This window comes from Hemitrygon akajei, chromosome 1 (genome assembly GCF_048418815.1).
Source record: "Hemitrygon akajei chromosome 1, sHemAka1.3, whole genome shotgun sequence".
NCBI lineage: Eukaryota > Metazoa > Chordata > Chondrichthyes > Myliobatiformes > Dasyatidae > Hemitrygon > Hemitrygon akajei.
In genome coordinates, this window is record NC_133124.1 from 89585935 (window position 1) to 89610300 (window position 24366).

A 24366-nucleotide genomic window follows, 5' to 3' on the forward strand; every position below is an offset into this window, starting at 1 on the left:
GGGTGATAGTCAAAAGCAAGTGGAACTAATGTGGACTGCTCTTAAGAGCTAGGAGAGACACAAACTAAATGGGTTTTCAAGTGGACTGATTGTTTATACTTTGGTTACAATGAGAGATTACACTGGGGTAATTATAATAGCATCCTAAAATCTTAAGATGACATCTGTAACATACATTTCAGTACTTAATATAATTATGGTATTTCAATACTACCATGATTTTATGCAATTATAGAATTTTCACAAGTGACAATCATAACAGTGATCACGTAACAGCAATCATGGCCAAATTTTAAAGATGAGGGGTAACTCTAAGAACACAAGAAATTCAAATTAAACACAAGTTAAAGATACAGATTTATTAAAATGTTCATACCATACTGCTAGTCAAAAATTTAATATTTTATATTCACAAATTCATATATAATGATACTTGTACATCATATCTTGTCAACAGTTTACAGCATAGTTATTCAGCTCATTAAAAATATTGACCAAAAAGGAATGGACAATTTTAACCTAAATTATTTACAGAACATTAGTAAAAACAAACTGCAAGCAATGCAAATCTTCATTGCTATAGGAGTGTAAACTGCTCATTCAAGCGCAAATGGACCACAAACACTAGATTAAGTAACAAACCTTAGTTGTGCTGGTTAACAGATCTGGAAAACAATTTTCAATTATGATCTAACGTCTCCTATTCTAAAACATAAAAGCATGAAGGAAAAAAAATTGGAAGTCCACTTTGTGCCCAATTCTACCAGTGCCCTAAAAAATAAGCCAACACCTTAAATTGCAGTAGTTACAGAAGGTAGATGAGTTTGTGCAATTCAAATAAAACAGCAAAACAAAGAATACTCAAAATTTTATCAATGCAGCATATGTCAGGCTTTTGAGGTACTCGAAAATATTTTAAATCCCCTTTTGCCTTAAGGATTTACAAGTAGCATTCTTTCCTCTAAAGTCATTGTCCAGGATCACCTCGTTTATCCGCAATATATTGTTAACAGCTGTCATATGGCATAAGTGACTGCTGAGAAAGTGCAACAATACTGATCATTCAATGCAGCATAAATAACGATGTTTTACATTTTCTCAAAATATATTAAGTTTTCAATGTATTTTGTTCACTTAAGCAGTTTATGTACACGTCATACACTGCTACTTAACCCCTTCAGCAGATTTTGACACGCAATGGGATGATTACACAAGGCACAAAGAACAAAATAAAGCACTATTAATAAACTTGAAGGGAAAAAGAACTGTTTGCCTAACTTTGTATCAAATCAAAATTAATTTTTAAAACTAAAAGTTTTCGTTTTGGTTTGTAATAGTTTGGACCAAGGATATACATTTCATTATTATGGATGCAGCAGAGTTATTGATACAGCAGAGATATTGAGGTAGGTCCAGATTTTTCTGTGAGTGGGAAAATGTGAAGGGGAACAAAAGAAAAAAAAGCAAAAGTTGAGTTTTAGTAAGCTGCCAGATCCTATGCATTTTACTCCAAAATACCGGTATCACCACATGGCAATAAAATGTTTGGCTGGAAAAGGCTTCTCTGATATTGGAGCAAAAAGAACAGGCAAAGCAGCTTTAACAATGGACAAAAAAATGCAAGTTCTCTTTTGTTCCCTTCTTGTGCAGTGCTGAAACAAACTAATATTAAAGCCATTTCCCAAATATTAAATACAGAGTTTGGATTCACATTTCTGGAAAAAATACAGGCCAAATAAAAGGATGTCCTCTCAACGTGGACACAAAGTTGAACAGCCATGGTGGCACCAATTCACCATTACCTCCCACAGGAACTATTTCTAAAAAAAAATCAACAATTACTACTTCAACTCGAAATAATCTCTGAGGCAAATGGAAAAAGTCTGTGTATCATCACTTTCTTAGGTGGCCTTACAGTTGTTTTCCATTGAGTTTATTCTGATCAGAGGCAAACAGATGACAGTTGACAAGTCAGATTATTTCTAAAATTCAGTTATTTCCAAAGCACCTTTTATATTTTGTGTGACAGCATGGAAGATATGCTTTTTGCATTTTTTTTAAAGTGCCAAATGACACATAAGCTGCTTAATATAGTTTGCTCAATTTTAAAAAACCATCGAATATTTTTCAAGAATCAGGTTTCAGCTGACAACTCTGCTACTACAATCTGATCTGTCTTGCATCAACATATGATCAAAGCTTTAAGGTGGAAATAATGGGTCAATAAATCTAATATTAAAACTCTCAAATGAAAATAATTGGCAGCACCACAGTTCTGAACAAAGCAGAAAGGGCAAGATTAGGACCTTTCTGCAAGACCACGAACTTCTCAAATGGCAATGGGGATGGAGGGAGAGAATACAATAAAATAATCCATCATAATACAAATGGCAGCAATATCAAATGATAGTCCTATTAATTCTAATTATTAACATAAAGATCTATACAGTTTGCACAACAGAGCCTTGGGACTATGGAATGTGTCCCAAGATCCAGTCACTGGGGTTCCTGCATCTCCCTACATTTAGTAAATAATTTCTTATCACTCCAAAGCATAATATGCTTTAAGTTGAGCCCAAATTATTACTGGAGGTCATTTAGGCATGGATGACAGTAAATGTGTTTATATTAATATAATGAAATGTGCATTGAATAATTCCTCACTGAAGCATCAAGTCCAATACTGGATCAGAGTCATGAAGTCTGGGTAAGACAAATTGCTACAAATACAATTCAACTGCTATTTCACCACTTAGAAAGTTAAAATGCAAACGTAATTTTAGATAAAATCTCCAGGTTAATATTTATTAACCCAAGGACTATAATCTAAAACTGCAAAAAAAAATAGCAGGCTTGAATTTCTAATGCCTTGTGAGTGATCACTGTGTTTTGGTCATAAATAACTGACATTTTATGTAGAGGAAGGGGACATCTACTTGCTTCCATCTTTATGCACTTCTTTTCTATGTTCTTTTGGTAGATAAAAATGAAAAAAAATCAAAACTATACAAGACCCAGCTTATTTTTAGCACCGCTGACCAACGTAAAGGTTTGTAGAAAGTGCACGATTGTGTATTACACATTGCTTGATCTGTGCTGCAAGTTGTATTTATGCCATGAAGTGGAGCCATTAAGTTAGAATTGAAATTTTTTAAAAATAGTTTCAACATACATATCTGGCCAGGATTTATGTGATCTGATTCTCTTTTTTTTTTACATATAAAGGCCACATAGGCTAGATAGTCTTTAATACAAAGACTCTCAAAAGGAAACAGTATTTTATGCTTACAAAGATTGCAACTCAATTTTCAGAAACCCATTTTATACACCTCAGGTCAATATGATTTTTAAATGCCACTGCAAAGATATGGCAAAACAATTAAGCAAGTCTCAGCTAAAAACAAACTTTTGTTGTCCTTTAAATTTTACACAAATTGTTTACATTGAAGGTTACAAAATTATAAGCACTAATATTTTAATTACACACAATGACATTTACAATAGAAAATGCTAATCATTCAAGGTTGAATTCTGCTACATGCTTAAAATTCTAAACGATTTTACAATCTAGCTCTTTATCTACAATTTTATAGATTAGAATTACTATCCCAAAAATTAATGTTGGCCACCAATGGCAGTAATTTATAAGGCAGATTACATCACCCAATTGCAGCATCAATTGTTTCTCAAATGGCAGTGACTGCAATAAATTCTCACAAAGAGCTGTTGTTTGCACAGATCATAACATCTGCATTCTAATAATGATCTGTTTTCTTTGATTTACTATAAATATCACTGTCAGTATGCAATGCATAAACAGAATGCAGGGGCCAGTTCACAGTAGCACCCATAACTTTGAAGCAAGATGTAAACTTTTCAATAGTGCTGGTTAGAGATTGCTTTATAGCTAAGGACACTTTAATAACTAAAATCTGTCCTGGAAACAGGAGCAGAGTTACAGATCTCAGGATTGTCCAGTTCCAAAACAATAGCCCATCATAGTCAATGGCTACTGCAAGAATAGGAAAAAAAACTTTATGGCAATATATCTTCCAAAATCTCTAAAGCTGTACACATTTGTTTACCAATTTTATTTTGAATTTATATTACTTAAAACAACTGAGTTTGATCAGAAATAACCAGTTTCAGTAAGTGCTATGTGACATGCCCTAAAAGAAAACCGCACTGAATGTAATGATTGCATTTCTAAATAAAATGGAACTTTGTTATTACAGATCTCTTCAAACTTTACCTTCTTGTGGTAGCTCAACTATAAAAAAAACCCAAGCAGTTCAAATAACTAAGATATACCTTTGGTAAGAACTGCTGAGGGTGTCAAGTCTGAGATTATACTATATCCTTAAAACGAATGCAAAATGTTTACATACTGTCATATATTATGCTAAAGTATTTCTTAAATTTAGCCATTCATGCACGCCCTAATTCCAGCGAAATGTTGCATTTCTATCATTTAGTTTGACCAATGTTTTAAATTTTGAGTCTATTTTACTGTAAAATATGTAGTGTATTTAAAGCCCTGAGAATTCGCATTGCTGTTGCTATTCATTCGTCATATTTTTATATCTTGAGATTATTAACCCCATATATTTGAAAATACACCGATCAACCTCTTGTTGGCTAACACAATAGATGAACATATCTGAGCTTTCTGGAAAGTTTCCACTTCCAGAAAACATTCCCTCTGGAACTGTCAAAACCTGCATAATACAGGAAATCGAAGTGTAAAGGTCAGTAAGAACTCGGGCTTGAACTTGAGTCTTTCAAGCTACAACTTGAATGCTTTAGTGTCAGGACTAAGGAAATATCATAAGCATAAATGTGAACGTGCTCAGATTTTCATAATTACTCTGCAGCCTCACTACTTTAAAAATAAAAGCGTAAAATTTACTGGGTTCTTTTATTATCTCTAATCTTTTCAGAATTACTAAGGACATTTTATCAGTCCATCAAGAAATATATTTCAATAATGGAAGAATTTTGAAAATTCTTTGCCTCAAAATACTTGGCAAAAATATTCCCATTTTTGTAATGAACTGCAGCCTTGTGACATCTCTAGAGTACCATAGTCATATACTGTTTAGAAATATGAAAAACTTACTAAAACTCTTGTACAACACAGTTGCTTCTATCTACACTTGTTACATTAACTTCAAAAAGAAAATGTTTTGCCTAAATGAGATCATTGTGCAATATAGTTTTCACTTATGGCCATATAAATAGGTTGCTAACACTGAAATTTATGCTAGTCACGTATGATATTTAAAATTCGCTGAAGAGTTGAGGTATGTTTAAAAAAAGTTTTTAGCCTCTTAACAAGTGCATATAGGCCATCAAAAAGATATCAGAAAATCAGTCAGAAATGTTTGGCTTCAATCTGTGACAAAGTTTACCCATGAAATAGTTTGCCTAAATTAGATGACCACTATTAAAAGAAATGTCTCTTAGCAAAAACCTAGCACCATCTTAGAGCTGCTTTTCTAATATGACTGTGGTGTGTGCACATTCTGTTTTTGCTGACATGAGGGCAACCGCGAGGTAGTTCAGAAATTTACTTCATTCTCAACGTTTACATTTTTAATAGTTCTCATATGCCCTGTAATCATTGAACTGAAATAGGTGAAGCAATTGGCATGGCAATCCCTATGTCCAATTTGGCAGCAGGCCACAGTCATGGCAAACCAACCATAGCATAAAAATACTCAATTTGTATCATAAGCATTACTGTATCAAGAGTTGAGAACTAATTAACTGCAGCATCCTACAAAAATATCAAGAGACTTTAGCTCAATATATAAAATAGTGCCCATCTGGTCTAGTTAATGTTTTATAGATTGTCTCCAAAGATTAATTGCTTCAAATACACAATATTTCTACTGAACACACCTTAAAAAGTCTGCATGCCTTCTGGTGGCAATCTGCTGAGAAAGTCAGAGCTACACAATATACTGTTTGTGCTAAAATGAAAAAAAAAACCTCACTGTTCATAAATTTATTTTCAGTGTTAAAAGACCTTTTCCCCCATTCTGACTTAAGATTGCCATATTTCACAGTACTGTATTACAGTAGTCTTATCTGAATTGACTGGATAAAACTCCAGGTCTAATAAAAGGAATGCCATTAATGTACAATTTTGAAACTCAAAATTCTGCCATTTGAAGCCAACAAATGGGATATGTCTTTAGAGAGTCACACCATCCTCTAAACTCTTACATCACTTTAAACAAATCTCAATCAAATATGCAGTTACAAACGCAGACTCTGATGCATCCACAAGCATCTCCTTCAAAAAGTTTTCTACCAGGTTCAAGTCCAATAGGCTGCATATACTTAGATTGCATTAGTGGAGATATGTGCTGATATGATTATCACAAACCTCCAAATATTCATGCTTTTGCTCTTCAGAAGGAAAACATTACAGGTGGTGTGATTTACACACTACTGTGTAACACAGAACCTCATAATTGAAGGAGGTTGAATGAGTATGGCATTGTACACAGCAACATAAATAGCAAATCATTCTTCACTACGTTGCTGGTGAAGTGCAGCTAGTCTTGTCTTTGCCCAACTCTTCAGACATTCCAACCAAAGTCACCTGTCAAGCAAAATACATCGTGCGCAGTGTGTCCTGGTGAACCTGCACAGCTTTAGCTAGAGCTTGCTGATCTCTACCATTACTCTGACCAGACGTGTGACTTCCTTCAGCACTGAAAAGCAAAAGGAAATACAAGATTAGTTGAGAATGAACAAACTAATTAATTGTATTGAATTAATATCACAGAAATTTTCCATAAAAATTGTTCATAGCAGGTCCACACTAACTCTCAACACTTGCTTGATGTTTGCAATTTATTCATTTCTTTAGGATCTGGGAATAACTGGCAAAGTCATTATTAACTGCTCATCTCTAAATTCATATTCTGCTAATCTTTTATCCTTGACTAACTTGACTTAATCTCAATGTACCTTAACCACATAATTTGGTAATGTTCAGCACTTTAACAACTCCTGAGTTAAGAGTTTTCTCCAAAATGGCAACATCCAATTCAACAAAACCATAAATAATTTTAAAACTCTTTATTAAATCATCACCTGGTTCTTTCCCTAACAGAAAAAAGCTGTGGTCTTTTTGTTGGTTCTCTTTGTAGTAATAACTTTATAACTGGGTAATGTTTGACATTGTTATGTAGATAACCATGCTGAAACAGTTTTTGTTAAAAGTACAGCAATATCTGAAGAACAAATATTTCGTACTACAAAATGGAATATTATTTGATCCCTAAACTTTGTGGTTTTCCGTGCTCTCAGCTATTTTACGTGGAATTAAAGCAACTGAAATTTTTTTGGGGTGAGAATTTCAGAAAAAGCAAATGGCTCATTTATTTGGCACTTCTGGATAAATATTGTTGCAAATACTTCATCCTTTACTTTGACATTCAAATACTGGGACCAAGAGAGCTATCTCCTCCCATTACATGTTTGTTCAACTACCACCATTCACAAGTAGAGAAGGGAGGAGTACCAAGATTTGATTTTCATGTGTAAGAGTTTACAGAGAATGGTGTGAAAAACAAAAACATCCAATTTGCGGCAGTTCTGTGGGCAAAAACACCTTGTTAAAGAGGGGAACATATACTCATGGGCCACTTTATTAGGTACAGGAGGTGGTACAAAAGAGGAATAGCAAGGTGCTGTTCATGGACCATTCAGAATTTGATGGCAGAGAGGAAGCAGCTATTCTTAAAACATTGAATGTCTTCAGGCTCCTGTATCTCCTATCTGATGATATTAATGAGAGAAGGACATGTCCCGGTTGGTGAGGGTCCTTAATGATGGATGCTGCCTTTTGAGGTACTGCCTTCTGAGAATGTCCTCTGTTGTGAAGAGGTTCATGTTCTTGATGTCACTGAATGAGTCTACACTCCTCTGAACCATTGCCGTTGTAACTAAGTGTTTTACTTACTACCTGTTGTACACCCATCGAACAACTGCACCTTGAAGACTCGGCCAGCTCAGATAATGTCAAGTATCTTAAGTAAATTTTTATTTCATTTTCCCTACCCCCAAACAATGAAATTTTACTTAATTTGAATCAGATAAGTGTGGGTACTCATTAAATTTTACCCATCCACTGCAATTCAGTTTTCACTTCATTAATAGATTACGAGCAGCCAATTATCATTCTGAATTTTAGACATTAAATTAACATGGGTTTGTGAAATTTTGAATCAAAGAGTCAAAATTGAGCAGGCAGTTTTGCCTTTCTGCCTTTTGCTGAAACATGTTTTTGATGCTTGGTGACTTTCCTCTTCTAAGTTGTTTTTCTTTCTCAGCTGAAAACACTTGCTATCATGTTTGCTGTTGTGTGCTGGGTCAGCAGGCTGAGGGTAGCAGACACCAACAGAATCAACAAACTCATTCGTAAGGCCAGTGATGTTGTGGGGGTGGAACTAGACTCTCTGACACTGGTGTCTGGAAAGAGGAAGCTGTCCAAGTTGCATGCCATCTTGGACAATGTCTCCCATCCACTTCATAATGTACTGGTTAGGCACAGGAGTACGTTCAGCCAGAGACTCATTCCACCAAGATGCAACACTGAGCGTCACAGGAAGTAATTCCTGCCTGTGGCCATCAAACTTTACAACTCCTCCCTCGGAGTGTCAGACACCCTGAGCCAATAGGCTGGTCCTGGACTTACTTCCACTTGGAATAATTTACTTATTATTATTTAATTATTTATGGTTTTATATTGCTATATTTCTACACTATTCTTGGTTGGTGCGACTGTAACGAAACCCAATTTCCCTTGGGATCAATAAAGTATGTCTGTCTGTAATAACATTCTCAGTCTTCACCTTACTTGGCATACAACTTAGAAAACAACCAAAGTAAATTTTACTCACCTATCATGTTCTTTGTCCACCAAATGATACCTGGCACGAAAAGCAACTAAATGAGCATAATAGGCTGGTGCTGGGATAGAAACTGACCGTGTGCATCGCACATATGTGTGGCAAAGTTGATATGTAAGAATTTGAAGTTCATCAGCATTGAAACGATTATCATCCCATAGTACATGGTAGTGAGATGGTCGGCTGGTTCCCTGGAAGGCAAATTTAATTATTAACCTCACATTTTAACTGAAATTATTTCTCTATTCTTACTCAACATGGAAGTTCAAATTCAAGATGAACTGTCATTCAACTGTACACATGCATACAGGTAAAGGAAACAGTGTTCCTTTGGGGCCAAGTCCTCAAGTGGCATGGCCTGAAGGTTGACGTTGCTTTGGAGCCACGTTTCTGCAAGAACAAGCAAGCAGCAGCTCCTCATCATGCATTGCAGCCGAATCAATCCAGCTTGTTATCACTAGAGAGCAGAACCAACTGAAGGGGCTAGTCCCCAAAGCAGCACTGATTCCAGCACACCCATCATACCTCTGCTCTCTCTCCCAAATCACCTACAACATATGGAAAATATAATCTGCTAGGGCATGATATCTTCTATTTTGCTAGACTATTTTGTTTAATTGGTCTGCTATCTGAAACAAAGCTGGCATTTCAGGTAGATGCCAGTTTAACAATTTCTCAAAGTACACAAAACTACCTTGGAAGTTTTGCATGGAAGCTTGCGATCACATGCATCACATTAACAGGTATTGGAGATGCCTACTTTCTTTCAGTTGGTTTAAAAAAAAGGATTAGGAAAGTTGTCCATATTTAATTCTTGATAAAAGCAGGAAAGCTAGAAATATACAGCAGGGCAGACCACCTCAAGGAAGAGAATGAAGTTGAAGGTTGAAGTCTTCATCAGAACTTGGGAAGGTAACAAAACTGGGAGAAAGCTGCAGGGAGAGAGTGTATCCATGAAAGGGTAAAACAAGTGTGACCATAAGGATATACTGTAAACAAAGTTTATCTGGTCAGTGAATGAATGGGAACAGTGAGAACACATAACAGACCAAAGAATGTAGGAGTTGCAAAATACAAAGAAGGAACATGTTCAAGTAAGGCATGTTCCCCACTCTCAAGGGAACAAAAAGATGAATGCAGCTACTCCACAAGGTAGTCTCCCAGTCTACACATTGCTTCTCTAATGTAGACCACAATGTGAACACCAAATGCAGTACTCCAGGTTGGAAATGTAAGGGAATTGCTGTTTTATCTGAAAAGACTACTTAGGTTAGTGGGGAGCACAAACTGGTAAATTATCATACTTACTAATGTACAGTGAAAAAAGCAAAAGTTATTATCAAAGTATATGCACATCACCATATACAAAACTGAGATTCATTTTCTTGCGGCCATACTAAATTAATCTATAGAATAATAACAATAACAGAATCAATGAAAGACTGCCCAACTAGGTCGAACACCACAGTGCAGAAGACAATTGTGTAAATATAAAAATAAATAATAATAAATAAATAAGCAATAGAGAACATGAGACAAAGTCCTTGAAAATTAATCCATTGGTTGTGGGAACATTTCAGTGAATGGGGAAGTGAAGTTATCCTTTTGGGTTCAAGAGTCTGATGGTTGAGGTGTAGTAACTGTTCCTGAAACTGCTGGTGTGAGACCTGTGGCTCCTATATCTTTGCTCTGATGGCAGCAGAGAGAAAGAAGCATGTACTGGGTGGTGGGGGCCTCTGATGATGAAAGCTGCTTTCTTGCAAAAGTGTTTAATGCAGATGTGCTCAATGGTGGGGAGGGCTTTACCCGTGATGGCCATGTCCACTACTTTTTGCAGAATTCTCCATATAAGAGCTGATTGTGGACTTCAGGAAGGGTAAGACAAAAGAGCACATACCAATCCTCAAAGAGGGATCAGAAGTGGAAAAAGAGTGAGCAGTTTCAAGCTCCTGGATGTCAAGATCGCTAAGGACCTAATCTGGTCCCAACATATCAATGCAGTTATAAAGAAGGCAAGACAGTGACTATACTTCATTAGGAGATTAAAGAGAATTGGTATGTCAACAAATACAATCAAAAACTTTTATAGATATACCGTGGAGAGCATTCTGACAGGCTGCACCACTGTGTCTGGTAAGGGGGGGGGGGGGGGGTTGCTACTGCACAGGACCAAAAGAAGTTGCAGAGGGTTGTAAAGTTAGTCAGCTCCATCTTGAGTACTAGCCAACAAAGAACCTAAGAATTCTTCAAGGAGCTGTGTCTCAGAAAGACAGCATCCATTATTAAGGACCTCCTTTTCTCACTGTTACAATCAAGTAGGAGGAACAGAAGCCTGAAGGCACACACTCAATGATTCAGGAACAGCTTCTTCCCCACTGCTATCTGATTCCTAAATGGACATTGAACCTGTGAATACTACTTCACTTTTTTAAAATATAGACTTTTTTTGCACGATTTTTAATCTATTCGATATACGTATACTGTAATTGATTTACTTATTTATTGTTTTTTTTCTTCTTCAATATTATGTACTGCATTGAACTATTGCTGCTAAGTTAACAAATTTCACGACAAATGCTGGTGATAATAAACCTGATTCTTATTCTGATGTTTCCATACCAGACTGTGATGCAGCCAGTCAATATACTATCCACTACACATCCTATAGAAGTTTGTCAAAGTTTTAGATGTAATGCTGAATCTCCACAAACTCCTAAGGAAGCACAGGCCATGATTTTTTGTGCTGCACCCAGGCCAAGTCCTCCGTAATAACAACGGCTAGGAATTTAAAGTTGCTAACCCATCTCTAATCCTCTAATGAGGATTGGCTCATAGACCTCTAGTTTCCTTCTCCTGCAGTCTATAACCACTCCTTGATCTTGCTGATATTGAGTAAGAGGTTGTTGTTATGACACCACTCAGATAGATTTTTAATCTCCCTCCTTTATGCTGATTCATTACCACCTTTGATTCTGCCTTCAACAGTGGTGTCAATAGCAAACTTGAATATGGCATCGGAGCCATCTTTGTCCACAACAGATAGCTGGCTTGACCCAAAGTATTGAAATTTTCTCCACAAATCAGCTTCTAATGAAGTCCACTTCTGCAATCACTTTTATTCAGATACCCAATACATCTTTGTTTTTTTTTAAATAGGCAACAAAAGTTTAGATAAGCCTGTAAGGACAAAGTTTACAGTGTCAATCAAGAAAATATTCTCTTAGGAGGAAAACAGATCGAAGAGAAATCACTCTGTACTAGTGCTCTTCTTAAATGATACAATCTTTTTTTAAAAGACCGACCTGAATACCAGCATGACTACACAGGTAAAAGTCAAATTCTGAAGGATGCGTTATCTTTGTGTCCACTGTTGTGCCTGCTGGAATATTGCCACTTTTACCAACCTGCAAAATAAAAGATCAATAGATTTTAGATCAAGGTCCAAACAATAAAAACCACTTTTAAATAGGTTAAGGATTTAACGTGAATCCTGTTCCCAGAATATTCTTTTCCAGTAAAATGTCTATACTAGTGATACAAGGTGAAGCAAAAGAGTGTTCTACTTTCAAAAAGCCATTCAAGCAGTGAATGGCCCACTGTGTCCATTACAATCAAAGGGATGCTACCAGGATTAATCCAATTTAAAATCTATAATCTGGCAAATTAGTACCTTTCAAGTGAACATTCAAGTGTTTTTTTTTAAATGTGACCATGTCTTTACTACCATGTCAGGCAGTGAATTCCAATCCCCTGCCTTCCTTTAGGTTAAAGTGTTTCCTCATAACCTCTATCAATTATTCTGAAGCTATACCTGACTCCTTTGTACATAGAATAAATTCTTGCCAATTTACTTGAAGTTTCACAGTTTTAAACATAATGAATTCTTCCTTCAGGTTCTTCTATTACAAAGAAAACATCCCTAGAGAATTAATTATTTCCTCATATACAAAATGTTCTTGTAACATCCCTGCAAGTCTTTACCACATTCTCCTGTGCTAGCATCTTCACTGTATGTGGTGACGAAAACAGCACACTGATGTGGTCTAACAAGTGTTCTGTACAGTTTACATAACCCCCCTATTCTATTACTCACTGCTTCAGCTGATGAAGTGAAGTAGCCGTCCTTTCAGTCCAATTCACCATTCTTAACAATCCAAAGACAGACAGTCCACGTTTCGCTTGTTCCACCAAACCCACTGCTAACTTATTTCTTGCAAATTCCCTTGCTCAGTGGGTTTCCCCAAATGTATTAGTCAATCACAGGGCCTGGTTCTGTAATATTCACCCACTTCTTTATCATACATTCTCCATTTTAATCCATATGATATTAATACAAAAACGAAGCAAACATTGAATCCTAACACGAAAACCCAACAGAAACACTCATCAATCATTAGTTAGTTCCAACCACAAAGCCAATTTTGGATCCAATTTGACATTTTCCATAGATCCCATGTGTTATCACTTTGAACATGTAGGATTTTAAAAGTCTTGCTGCAATCCACTAAGGTACAAGCCCATGTGCATGTGACAATAATGAACCAATTCCAATGCCTTGTTATCTCTTCAAAAGAAAGTAAATTAGGCTAATATGATCTTACTTGGATTTTACATGATTTTACATAATTTATTTTAATAGTTTCAAAAAGTCCTTGACCAGATGTGCCAGCTACTACTATTTCAACAACTGCTGCCTGATAAACTCAGTGTTTGTCTTCTATTGATTGGACTAAAGCCCTGAAAATTAACATTTTAAAAATGAAAATATTACAAATTTGAAATTTAAGTAATGAAAGTACTCAATATCAGACAGCTTAGGTAGAGACAGAAACTGAGTTAATTATGCTTCATTAGAACTGGCTGCAATTACATAGCTTATCCCTCCCCTCCCATTTTCAGTAGTGGAATAAAATTAGTAATTCCTCACAAGAGCATTTTTTTGAGCTGGTAGTGAGAATAAGCTCCATGAAATGCCCCATGGCAAGCGTCACAACAGTGTCTGACAGTCACATCTCTCCCTGGCTTGTATGTAACATAGACATTATTACTGATCAATACAAAGGCGAGGTACCTTAAAACCTAATGCTTTAAGCAATATACCCTATATTTTTCCCTATATACCTCCACCCCCCACCGAGATGGTCTCAAAGCTCTTCGCTTTTTTTTGGATTCCAGACCTAACCAATTCCCCTCTACCACCACTCTCCTCCGTCTAGCGGAATTAGTTCTTACTCTCAATAATTTCTCCTTTGGCTCCGCCCACTTCCTCCAAACCAAGGGTGTAGGCATGGGCACCCGTATGGGTTCCAGTTATGCCTGCCTTTTTGTTGGCTTTGTGGAACAGTCCATGTTCCAAGTCTATACCGGTATCCATCCCCCTCTTTTCCTTCGCTACATCGACGACTGCATTGGCGCTGCCTCCTGCACGCATGCTGAGCTCGTCGACTTCATTAACTTTGCCTCCAACCTTCACCCTGCCCTCAAATTTACCTGGTCCATTTCCGACACCCACCTCACCTTTCTTGATCTTTCTGTCTCCATCTCTGGAGATGGCCTATCTACTGATATCTACTATAAGCCTACAGACTCTCACAGCTACCTGGACTATTCCTCTTTCCACCATGTCTCTTGCAAAATGGCTATCCTCTTCTCACAATTCCTCCGTCTCTGCCGCATCTGCTCTCAGGATGAGGCTTTTCATTCCAGGATGAAGGAGATGTCTTCCTTTTTTAAACAAAGGGGCTTCCCTTTGTCCACCATCAACTCTGCTCTCAAACACATCTCTCCCATTTCCCGCACATCTGCCCTCCCATCCCGCCACCCCACTCGGGATAGGGTTCCCCTTGTCCTTACCTACCACCCCACCAGCCTCCAGGTCCAACGTACAATTATCCATAGCTTCCGCCACCTCCAACGGGATCCCACTACCAAACGCATTTTTCCCTCCCCCCCTTTCTGCTTTTCGCAGGGATCGCTCCCTACGCGACTCCCTTGTCCATTCGTCGGCCCCCCCCCCCCCCCCATCCCTTCCCACCGATCTCCCTCCTGGCACTTATCCTTGTAAACGGAACAAGTGCTACACCTGCCCTTACACTTCCTCCCTCACCACCATTCAGGGCCCCAGACAGTCCTTCCAGGTGAGGTGATACTTCACCTGTGAGTCAGCTGGTGTGGTATACTGCGTCCGGTGCTCCCGGTGTGGCCTTTTATATATTGGTGAGACCCGACGCAGACTGGGAGAGCGTTTTGCTGAACACCTACACTCGTTCCGCCAGAAAAAGCAGGATCTCCCAGTGGCCACACATTTTAACTCCACCTCCCATTCCCATTCTGATATGTCTATCCATGGCCTCCTCTATTGTCAAAATGAATCCAAACTCAGGTTGAAGGAACAACACCTTATATACCGGCTGCGTAGCCTCCAACCTGATGGCATGAACATTGACTTCTCTAACTTCCGTTAATGCCCCTCCTCCCCTTCTTACCCCATCCCTGACATATTTAGTTGTTTGCCTGTTCTCCATCTCCCTCTGGTGCTTCCCCCCACCTCCTTTCTTTCTCCTGAGGCCTCCCATCCCATGATCCTTTCCCTTCTCCAGCTCTGTATCACTTTCGCCAATCACCTTTCGAGCTCTTAGCTTCATCCCACCCCCTCCGGTCTACTCCTATCATTTCGTATTTCCCCCTCCCCCCACTACTTTCAAATCTCTTAGTATCTTTCCTTTCGGTTAGTCCTGACAAAGGGTCTCAGCCCGAAGCGTCAACAGCGTTTCTCCCTATAGATGCTGCCTGGCCTGCTGTGTTCCACCAGCATTTTGTGTGTGTTGTTGATTTAAGCAATGTGACAGTTTGGGTGGTAAATTAATGATAATTAAGTATTAGAGCAACAGGAAAAATGTCATATCTTTAGAAAATGTTATCAAGTTCTCTATTATGCAATTCAATCTCTTCCATGCATATTTAGAAGTAAAAAACCCGGAACAGAACCTTTTAATCTAAAACTCTACTGTTTTATGGGAAATATTGGGACAGATGCAAAATCAGGAATGGAGTCTCAGTAATATTTTTCAACTCCAGTAGCTGAGCTCATATCAAACAGCATTGGTACATACTTCCCCTCTGGAAAACATCATTCACACCTACAAGAGCACCTTGTAGAACCTAGAGATTCAGGGCTCCCATGTTCCCATGCCAAGACTTAAGCCCTGGAGAGGGGAAACTCAGATTGACTATGACCATCTACAGGAGGAAGTTAATTTTAAGACCTGACAAGATACTGCAGATAATAGGTGCAATGAATTACCTCCAATTGTGGAGAGATCTCCAGCTTATGGGCATAGAAAGTCAACCTTCAAGTACAGCAAAGGTTAGAACAAGGGTATATAATCTACAGTTTCTAGAGTCTGAATGTGTCTGTGATGATTAGGATGAAATGTTAGCAGCCCTCCAATCCTATGTCATCACTCCTTAAGCTACAAAGGATTAGAGAAAATATAGAAATGCATTCGTTTTAGACCTCGAAATTTGAGAAATCACACAAATTTGATATTTCTATTACATGCTTCTGATACGGGGGTAATTTGGATTATATGGCTAAGATCCTTTTATAAAAGGTGACAGTGTATACAAGAAATAGGAGGCAGAGTCGATACAACCTGCATTTGCTTGGCATTTATTTAAGTTACATCTAGTGAGAATCCTACTGACAAAAACAGCAGAAGATATTTCTCTAAAATGAAAACCACTTACCCTTTCATTCTTGTCAGTACAGAACAGTCTGGTATGATGTCGTTTCTGAACCACAATGAAAGTAATGCCAGGCTGGTAGTCCTTTTCCAGCTTTATACATGCCTCACGAATGGCTAGCAACTCATGGTGAAGCACCTTAAAAAAGTAATTTACAACAATGTTACTTTAGCTGGAAGTACTGATGTGAATTTTTTTTTTAATGGAACAAAAATCCAAGCATACAAGTTAATTAAAATAGATCTGTTGTTATACTTTGTGCGTTGCTGGAATGGTCAGCATTCCCACTTATCAGAAGTGAACCACCATCTTGAACTATGGTGCTGTTTGGAAAAAGTTCAAGGTATTGACAAAGTGGCAATGTAACAAAAATCATAAAAATCCAAGCTAAAGTTATGTGAATAACTTAAGGAACCTTACCAGTGACATTCCCTTGCACTTAATGGTTTTCTAATCCATGAATATTTTGGAAATGTTGTCAAAAAAGCCTCAGAGCCACAGTTGTTTTTAAAATGGTGCACCCTACAGCCACTGCTGCAGATGAAGGAATTAAATTATTAGTGCAGTGAATTTGGCCCCTAAGAAGACCACAACTTTGTCGCAGAGGTTTGAAGACTTGTGTGCCTCAATGACCCGGAGAGCTATGTTGGCCAGGGTCAGGGTCTTGTGTTTTGGCTCTTGGTAGGGTCAAGAGGCCAAACAGGTCAAAGGGTAGAGGCAGTGAGTAGTGGATTTGGGAGGGTGGGGGTGGAGGAGAAGGTGATGCAATCCAGTAGTCTTTATCATGGATTCCATCAAGTTACAGGAGGTCTACTGGAATTCTACTTTTCCAAGAAAATGTTGCCTGTTGTTTACCGGCCTTATACAGATATCTAAAAGCATTTAATAAAGTGGCCACAAGATCCTACACATAAAGTGAAATGATAAAATGAAAAGCCACGTGATAATGCATTTGGGAAACATGGCACCATTCTAATGTTTCAAGTTAGTGCATAAAAACAGATGAGCACTTGAAGTATTATGTTTATTAATATGCACAGAATTTGTACTTGGATAAAGTCAGCATAATATAAATTTGAAAGCAAATCAAGTGTGTTTCATTCTTCAAGTAGAGTTCTTCATTAAAATGATCCATACACAATAAAAAGCGCTCAAAGTAAATTTATTATCCAAGTACCAATACAGGTGGCCCCTGTTTTTCGAACGTTCGCTTTACAACAGCTCGCTGTTACAAAAGACCTACATTAGTACCTGTTTTTGCTAACCAAACGATTTTCGCTTTTACAAAAAAAAAAGCTACCCGCTTTATATGTGTGCTTACCCCGAGAAAGACTACCATGACCGTGAAGCCTTGTGTTGGCAGTTGTATGCGCATGCGTGCACGTGCGTAGGCCTGTATGCGTCGATTATTTTCCTCCAAATCAATTTTGGCTCGCTGTTTTCCCTATTCTGATGTGAAATTACACCAAACATATGATATTTCTACTTTATACAGGCTGTATATTTATCATATCATTCCTGCTTTTACTATATGTCCGTGTTATTTTAGGTTTTATGTGTTATTTGGTATGATTTGGGAGGTTATTTTTTTGGTCTGGGAACGCTCAAAAATTTTTCCCATATAAGTTAAGTAATTGCTTCTTCGCTTTATGACATTTCGGCTTACAAACTGTTTCATAGAATCGCTGTACCTTTGGATAGTGGGGGAAACCTGTACAGCACTATATACGACCTTAAGATTCATTTTTGTAAAAGTAGACTCAATAAATCCATAATAGAATAATAAGCATAATATAAACAATGAAAGACTGCATCAGCTTGGGCCCCTCTTCCCAAAAGATTTTTTAGCCATCAAATTAAAGAGCTTTTTACAGGTCTGTTAACTTGTTGTGTTATGCCTGCAGCCCCCTCCTTTGTGAGAATCGCAAGATCACTATTGGGTTGGGTCAGGGGACCCAGGAAATGAGAGAGAGACGTGCAGAATGCCTTGTTCCCCGGCGATGTAAAGCTATGGGGCATGGCCATTGTCTCTTGGAGACACATTTGTGGATTGAGATGCTATGCTACGTGAACGCCCTCAAGCAAAAGTGGGCTGGGTGAGAAAGAGATTGCATCACCCCAACCTGATTGACATCTACAACCCTGCAAGTCAGGATAAAAGAGGGTCTGTAGGAACAGCCCCTCAGACGCACCAGAAGAAACGCTAGCGATCCCGTAATAGTGGGAACCCCATTGCTTGGGACTGGTGGCTGGAACCACGGAAAACGGCTTTTAGCTAGCAACGGGGAAATCAACTCCCCCGACTCAAAGGACTGGCACCATAAAAGACCTGGGCAAGTTTAAAACTGTCTCTCTTAAACCCAAAGAGCTGCAGCTTGAATGACAGTGACTTTTATATTTCCATCGGACAATACATTATCCCCTAGACAATGATAGAGCTATTTCTTATTGATCATTATTATATCCGCGCTTTTAGATTTAGTACTGACGACGTATATTATCTGTATGTTTGCATTAATCTTATTTTTGTGCCCCTTTATCAATAAATACTTTTAAAAATAGTACCATCAGACTTCAACGGACCTCTCTATCTTTGCTGGTAAGTGACCCAGTTACGGGGTACGTAACAGTTGAAAATCATTAAATGATGCATTATATAATGCATACATGTATAATTCCTTCATTTATACACAGAGGCATTGTGTCATATTTCAACTTCACATCTAATCACACTTGTTATGATAACCTTGGCAAATCAAGTTTGAAGGCATTAGTGGTTATCGATTCAAAGAGAGAGTGAGCTTCGCACAGGTCAGGGAGAAGAGTTTTTTTTAAAAAGGAGCGTTTCGCAGGGCTTGGCGCATTAGCAGTGGACCAATCAATTTGAAATTCAATAGCAGTAACAAATAAAAGTCAAGCAGGGTCAAAGCAGAGCAGCCATTGTGTGCATGGACCAGAGTAAGAGTGGGAACTTGAGGCTTTGACAAGGGAACATGCCATCTCAGATCTGGTCCTGTGCAATAAGACAGGTAAAATTAGTGATCTTGTAGTTAGGGATCCTCTTGGAAAGAGTGATCACAGTATGATTGAGTTTCTCATACAAATTGAGGATGCAATCTAAAACCAGTGTATTATGCCTAAACAATGTAGACTACAATAGGATGACACGAGGAAATCTGCAGATGCTGGAAATTCAAGCAATACACACAAAATGCTGGTGGAAAGCAGCAGGCCAGGCAGCATCTATAGGGAGAAGCGCTGTCGACGTTTCAGGCCGAGAACCTTCGTCAGGACTAACTGAAAGGAAAGTTAGTAAGAGATTTGAAAGTAGGAGGGGGAGGGGAAAAATGCAAAATGATAGGAGAAGACCGGAGGAGATGGGGTGAAGCTGAGAGCCAGAAAGGTGATCACCTTTCACCTATCACCTTTCTGGCTCTCAGCTTCACCCCACCCCCTCCGGTCTTCTCCTGTCATTTTGTATTTTCCCCCCCCACTCTCAAATCTCTTACTATCGTTCCTTTCAGTTAGTCCTGACAAAGGGTCTCAGCCCAAAACGTCGACAGCGCTTCTCCCTATATATGCTGCCTGGCCTGTTGTGTTCCACCAGCATTTTGTGTGTGTTGCTACAACAGGATGAGGGTGGATTTGGCTAGTGTAGACTGGGAACACAGGCTATATGGTGGGATAGTCAAGGAACAGTGTAAGACTTTGAAAGAGATTTTTTAATGGTGCTCAACAAAGGCAAGGACAGTAAGGGTGGGGAAAGCCAGACTTGGATAACTAAGGAAATAAAAGGCATCAAACTAAAAGCTCATGAAAGTCGTCAAGAGTAGTGGAAAACTGGAAGATTAGAAGAACATTAAAAGGTAACAAAGAACCACTAAGTGAGCAATAAAGAAAAGGAAGCTAGATTATGAATAAAACCGCAAAATATAAAAACAGATAATACAAGTTTTTATAATTACATAAAGCAGAAAAGGGTGGCTAAAGTGAACGTTGGTCCCTTCGAGGATGAGAAGGGGGAATTGATATTGGGTAATGAGGAAATGGCAGAGGCTTTGAAAGACAATTTTGTGTCTGTCTGCGCGATGGAGGGCATGTCTAATGCGCCATGCGATTTGTTAACGCCATACGCCATGTTAATGGATGCGATGGGAGGTGGGGGCCTCGATACAACGGCTATCACTAAAGAGGTTGTGCTGAGCAAACTTGTGGGCCTGAAGATAGACACGTCCTCTGGTCCTGATGCAATGCATTCCAGAGTACTGAAAGAAATGGCAGAAGTTATATTGGAAGCTTTGGTGATAACTTGCCAAATTTTTCTGGACTCTGGGCAGGACCCAGTGGATTAGATGGTGCATGTCTTGCCACCATTCAAAACAGAATGTAGGCAAAAGGCAGGTAACTATAGGCCAGTTAGTTCAATATCTGTGGTTGGAAAAATGCTTGAAGCTATCATTAAATAAGAAATAGCAAGGCATCTGGGAAAAAATGGATCCATCAGGCAGACACAGCATGGATTTACCAGACAGGTCCTTGTTTGACAAACTTATAGAACTTTTGAGGATATAATAAGCACAGTGGATAGAGGGGAACAGGTGGATGTTATTTACTTGAATTTCCAGAAGGCATTCGAGAAAGTGCTGCATAAAAGACTTATCTATAAGATAAAGGATGCACAAAGTTGGGGTGATGTATTAGCATGGATAGAGGGTTGGTCAACTAATAGAATGTGGGATACACGTGTTACTGTGGTTGGCAATCAGTGAGGTCGGTGCTGGGCCCACAACTGTTCACGATATACATTAATGATCTGGAAGAAGGGACCAAGTGTAGTGTATCTAAGTTTGCTGAGTGGAAAAGCAAATTGTGCAGAAGATACGGAAGGGTCTGAAGACAGATATAGATAGGTCAAGTGAGTGGGCAAGTGTCTGGCAGATGGAATACAATGTTGGTAAATGCGAGGTCATCCACTTTGGAAAGAAAAATAAAAGAACAGATTATTAATCAAATAGTAAAAAAAATTGCAGCATGCTGCTGTGCAGAGGGACTTGGGAGTGCTTCTGCATGAAACACAAAATGTTGGTTTGTAGGTGCAGCAGGCCATGATGAAGGCAAATGAAATGTTGCCCTTCATTGTTAGAGGGATTAAATTTAAGAGCAACTGCACAGGGTACTGGTAAGGCCACCAACATTTTGGACCGAGAAGTGTCTCGGCCCGAAGCTCATTTGCTCATGTTGAATTGACCACAGCATCTGCAGTGTACTTTGTGTCTACTGGTAAGGCCGCACCTGGAGTACTGCGTGCAGTTCTGGTCTCCTTACTTGAGTAAGGATATACTGGCTTTGGAGGTGGTACAGAGGTGGCTCACCAGGTTGACTCCAGGGATGAGGGGGTTAGACTATGAGGAGAGATTGAGTCACCTGGGACTGTACTCGCCAGAATTCAGGAGAATGAGAGATCTTATAGAAACATAAAATTATGAAAGGGATAGAACGATAGAGGCAGGACAGTTGTTTCCACTGGAAGGCGAGACCAGAACATTGCCTCAAGATTCGGGGCAGTAGATTTAGGATGTGGTGAGGAGAAACTGCTTTTCCCAAAGAGAGGTAAATCTGTAGAATTCTCTGCCCAATGAAGCAGTGGAGGCTACCTCAGTAAATATGTTTAAGACAAGACTGGATAGATTTTGCATAGTGGGGAATTAAAGGTTATAGGGAAAAGGCAGGTATGTGGAGATGAGTCCGTGGCCAGATCAGCCATGATCTTATCAAATGGCAGAGCAGGCTCGACAGCCCAGATTGCCTACTATTGCTCCTATTTCTTATGTTCTTATGTAAAGAAACACATACAAAATCTGCAGGAACTCAGAAGGCCAGGCAGGTCAATTTCAAGTATTTTTATGTTTGTATGGAACTATGTCGCAACTAGTAGAAATGCCGCCTCACAATTCAAACAACCTGCACTCAATCCTGAAATCCAGTGCTACCTGTGCAGAGTATGCAAGTTCTCCCTACAACTGCAAGGGATTCTTCCAGGTATTCCAGTGTCCACCATGAAAATGTACGTTGGCAAGTAGCTTAGAAAACTTAAATTGGTTCCAGTGATGTCATTGCCCAGAATGGCAGCTTAAATCAATAGCTCTTCTGGAAAAACGCATATTTTGCCCCATTAATCCATCAAATACAAGACCTTTCAAAAATATATGAATTATTAAGGGGGGCAAGAATGGGAAAAAAGAATGGAGGGCCTGGGGAAAGAAGAGTGTTGTTTTCAACGAGAAATTAATATATTTCGATCAAGATTACCCCCGGCGGTCCTGCAGAGATGCAAGGAATACTCTGAAGTAAAGCGAATGTTAAATCAAGGAAAGATTAGATTCCAAACTCCGTACCCTGCAAAACTGCGAGTGTTTTATAAAGGTGGGACGCAACTGTATCAGACAGTGGAAGAGGCAACTACAGACATGAAGAAGAGGGCTGCCCATTAACGTGGTCAAACCAAGGGAAAGCCTGGCTGAGCAGCTATCCCGATCTGCTTGGGAGATGGACAAGATAAGAATATCAGGAAGAGACTGCAAGTTTTCTGAAGACAGCTCTCACTCCCTCAATGATTCCTACTTTAAAGAACAAATTAAAAAAGAAACTGGCCTTCACTTAGAATTCAATGACAATGGAGAGGTCTCACCTCCCATTCTACGGGATACTCTGAAGGCTGTTTTAAGAGGGAAAATTATAGTGATATCTTCATATAAAAAAAAGGAATAAAACATTAAAGGAATTACAAAATAGGCTGAAGGAACTAGAAAGAAAACACAAATTGAATTTGGCACAGGATACATTAGAGGAAATTTAAAAATTATGAATGAAATTAATAGCTTGGCTATGTAAGAAATCAGGAAAATTTTAATGTTTCTGAAACAGAGACATTATGAAAGTGGATCTAAGTCTATGAAACTACTGGCGTGGAAACTGAAAAAAAAATAGCAGAAAATATAATTCATAGAATTAGGAATCCAAGAACAAAACTGATAATAAATAAACTAAGTGAAACTCAAGAAGCTTTTGAAGTGTTTTACAAAAATCTATATTCCAAAGTTCCAGGGGGAAGCATAACCCAAATTGACACCTTCCTGATTTCTCGAGAGTTACCCACTTTAAGCAAAGAACAAAATAGAACAATGACTGCTGACATAACTGAAGTTGAACTAAAAGCTGCAATTAGAAGGCTTAAATTAAGCAAGTCACCAGGTTCAGATGGGTACACGGCACAGTGGTACAAAGAATTTAAAAGTCAGTTAATTCCTCTCTTACTCCCCACACTGAACTGAGCTCTAAAAAAGGCACAGCTGGAAGGAAGTGATAACCTCAGCTATAATGAAAGAAGGCAAGGATAAAATGGAATGTGGGTCAATTAGACCAATATCTATTCTTAATGTAGATTATTTACCTCCATTATGCCCAAGATGGGATCTCTTCTGGGAGATGTGGGACCTGTACAGATTGGATGGGTTGCACCTGAGCTCGAGGGGGAGCAATATCCTTACAGGTAGGTTCACTAGCATGGTTCCGGAGGGTTTAAACTAATTTGCAAGAGGGATGGGACCTGGAGCGATAGAGCAGTGGAAGAAGTGCATGGAGTAAAGCCAGATCTAATGTATAAAGAGGCTTTGAGAAGCAGAATAAAGGT

At 38.7% G+C, this 24366-nt stretch overlaps 1 protein-coding gene across 1 annotated transcript in view; it reads right to left on the minus strand.

Annotated features, from left to right (window-relative positions):
• Positions 1 to 339: 339 nt before the first annotated feature.
• The window catches only part of ago2 (argonaute RISC catalytic component 2), a 125779-nt gene continuing 101752 nt past the window's right edge, over positions 340 to 24366 (minus strand). The window contains exons 16-19 of the mRNA XM_073047679.1: positions 16680 to 16814; positions 12233 to 12334; positions 8922 to 9121; positions 340 to 6725 (exon numbers count right to left, since the gene is read on the minus strand). Of these exons, the coding sequence (XP_072903780.1) occupies positions 6617 to 6725; positions 8922 to 9121; positions 12233 to 12334; positions 16680 to 16814 (546 nt within the window). The 3' untranslated portion in view covers positions 340 to 6616. The remainder of the gene's footprint in view (positions 6726 to 8921; positions 9122 to 12232; positions 12335 to 16679; positions 16815 to 24366) is intronic.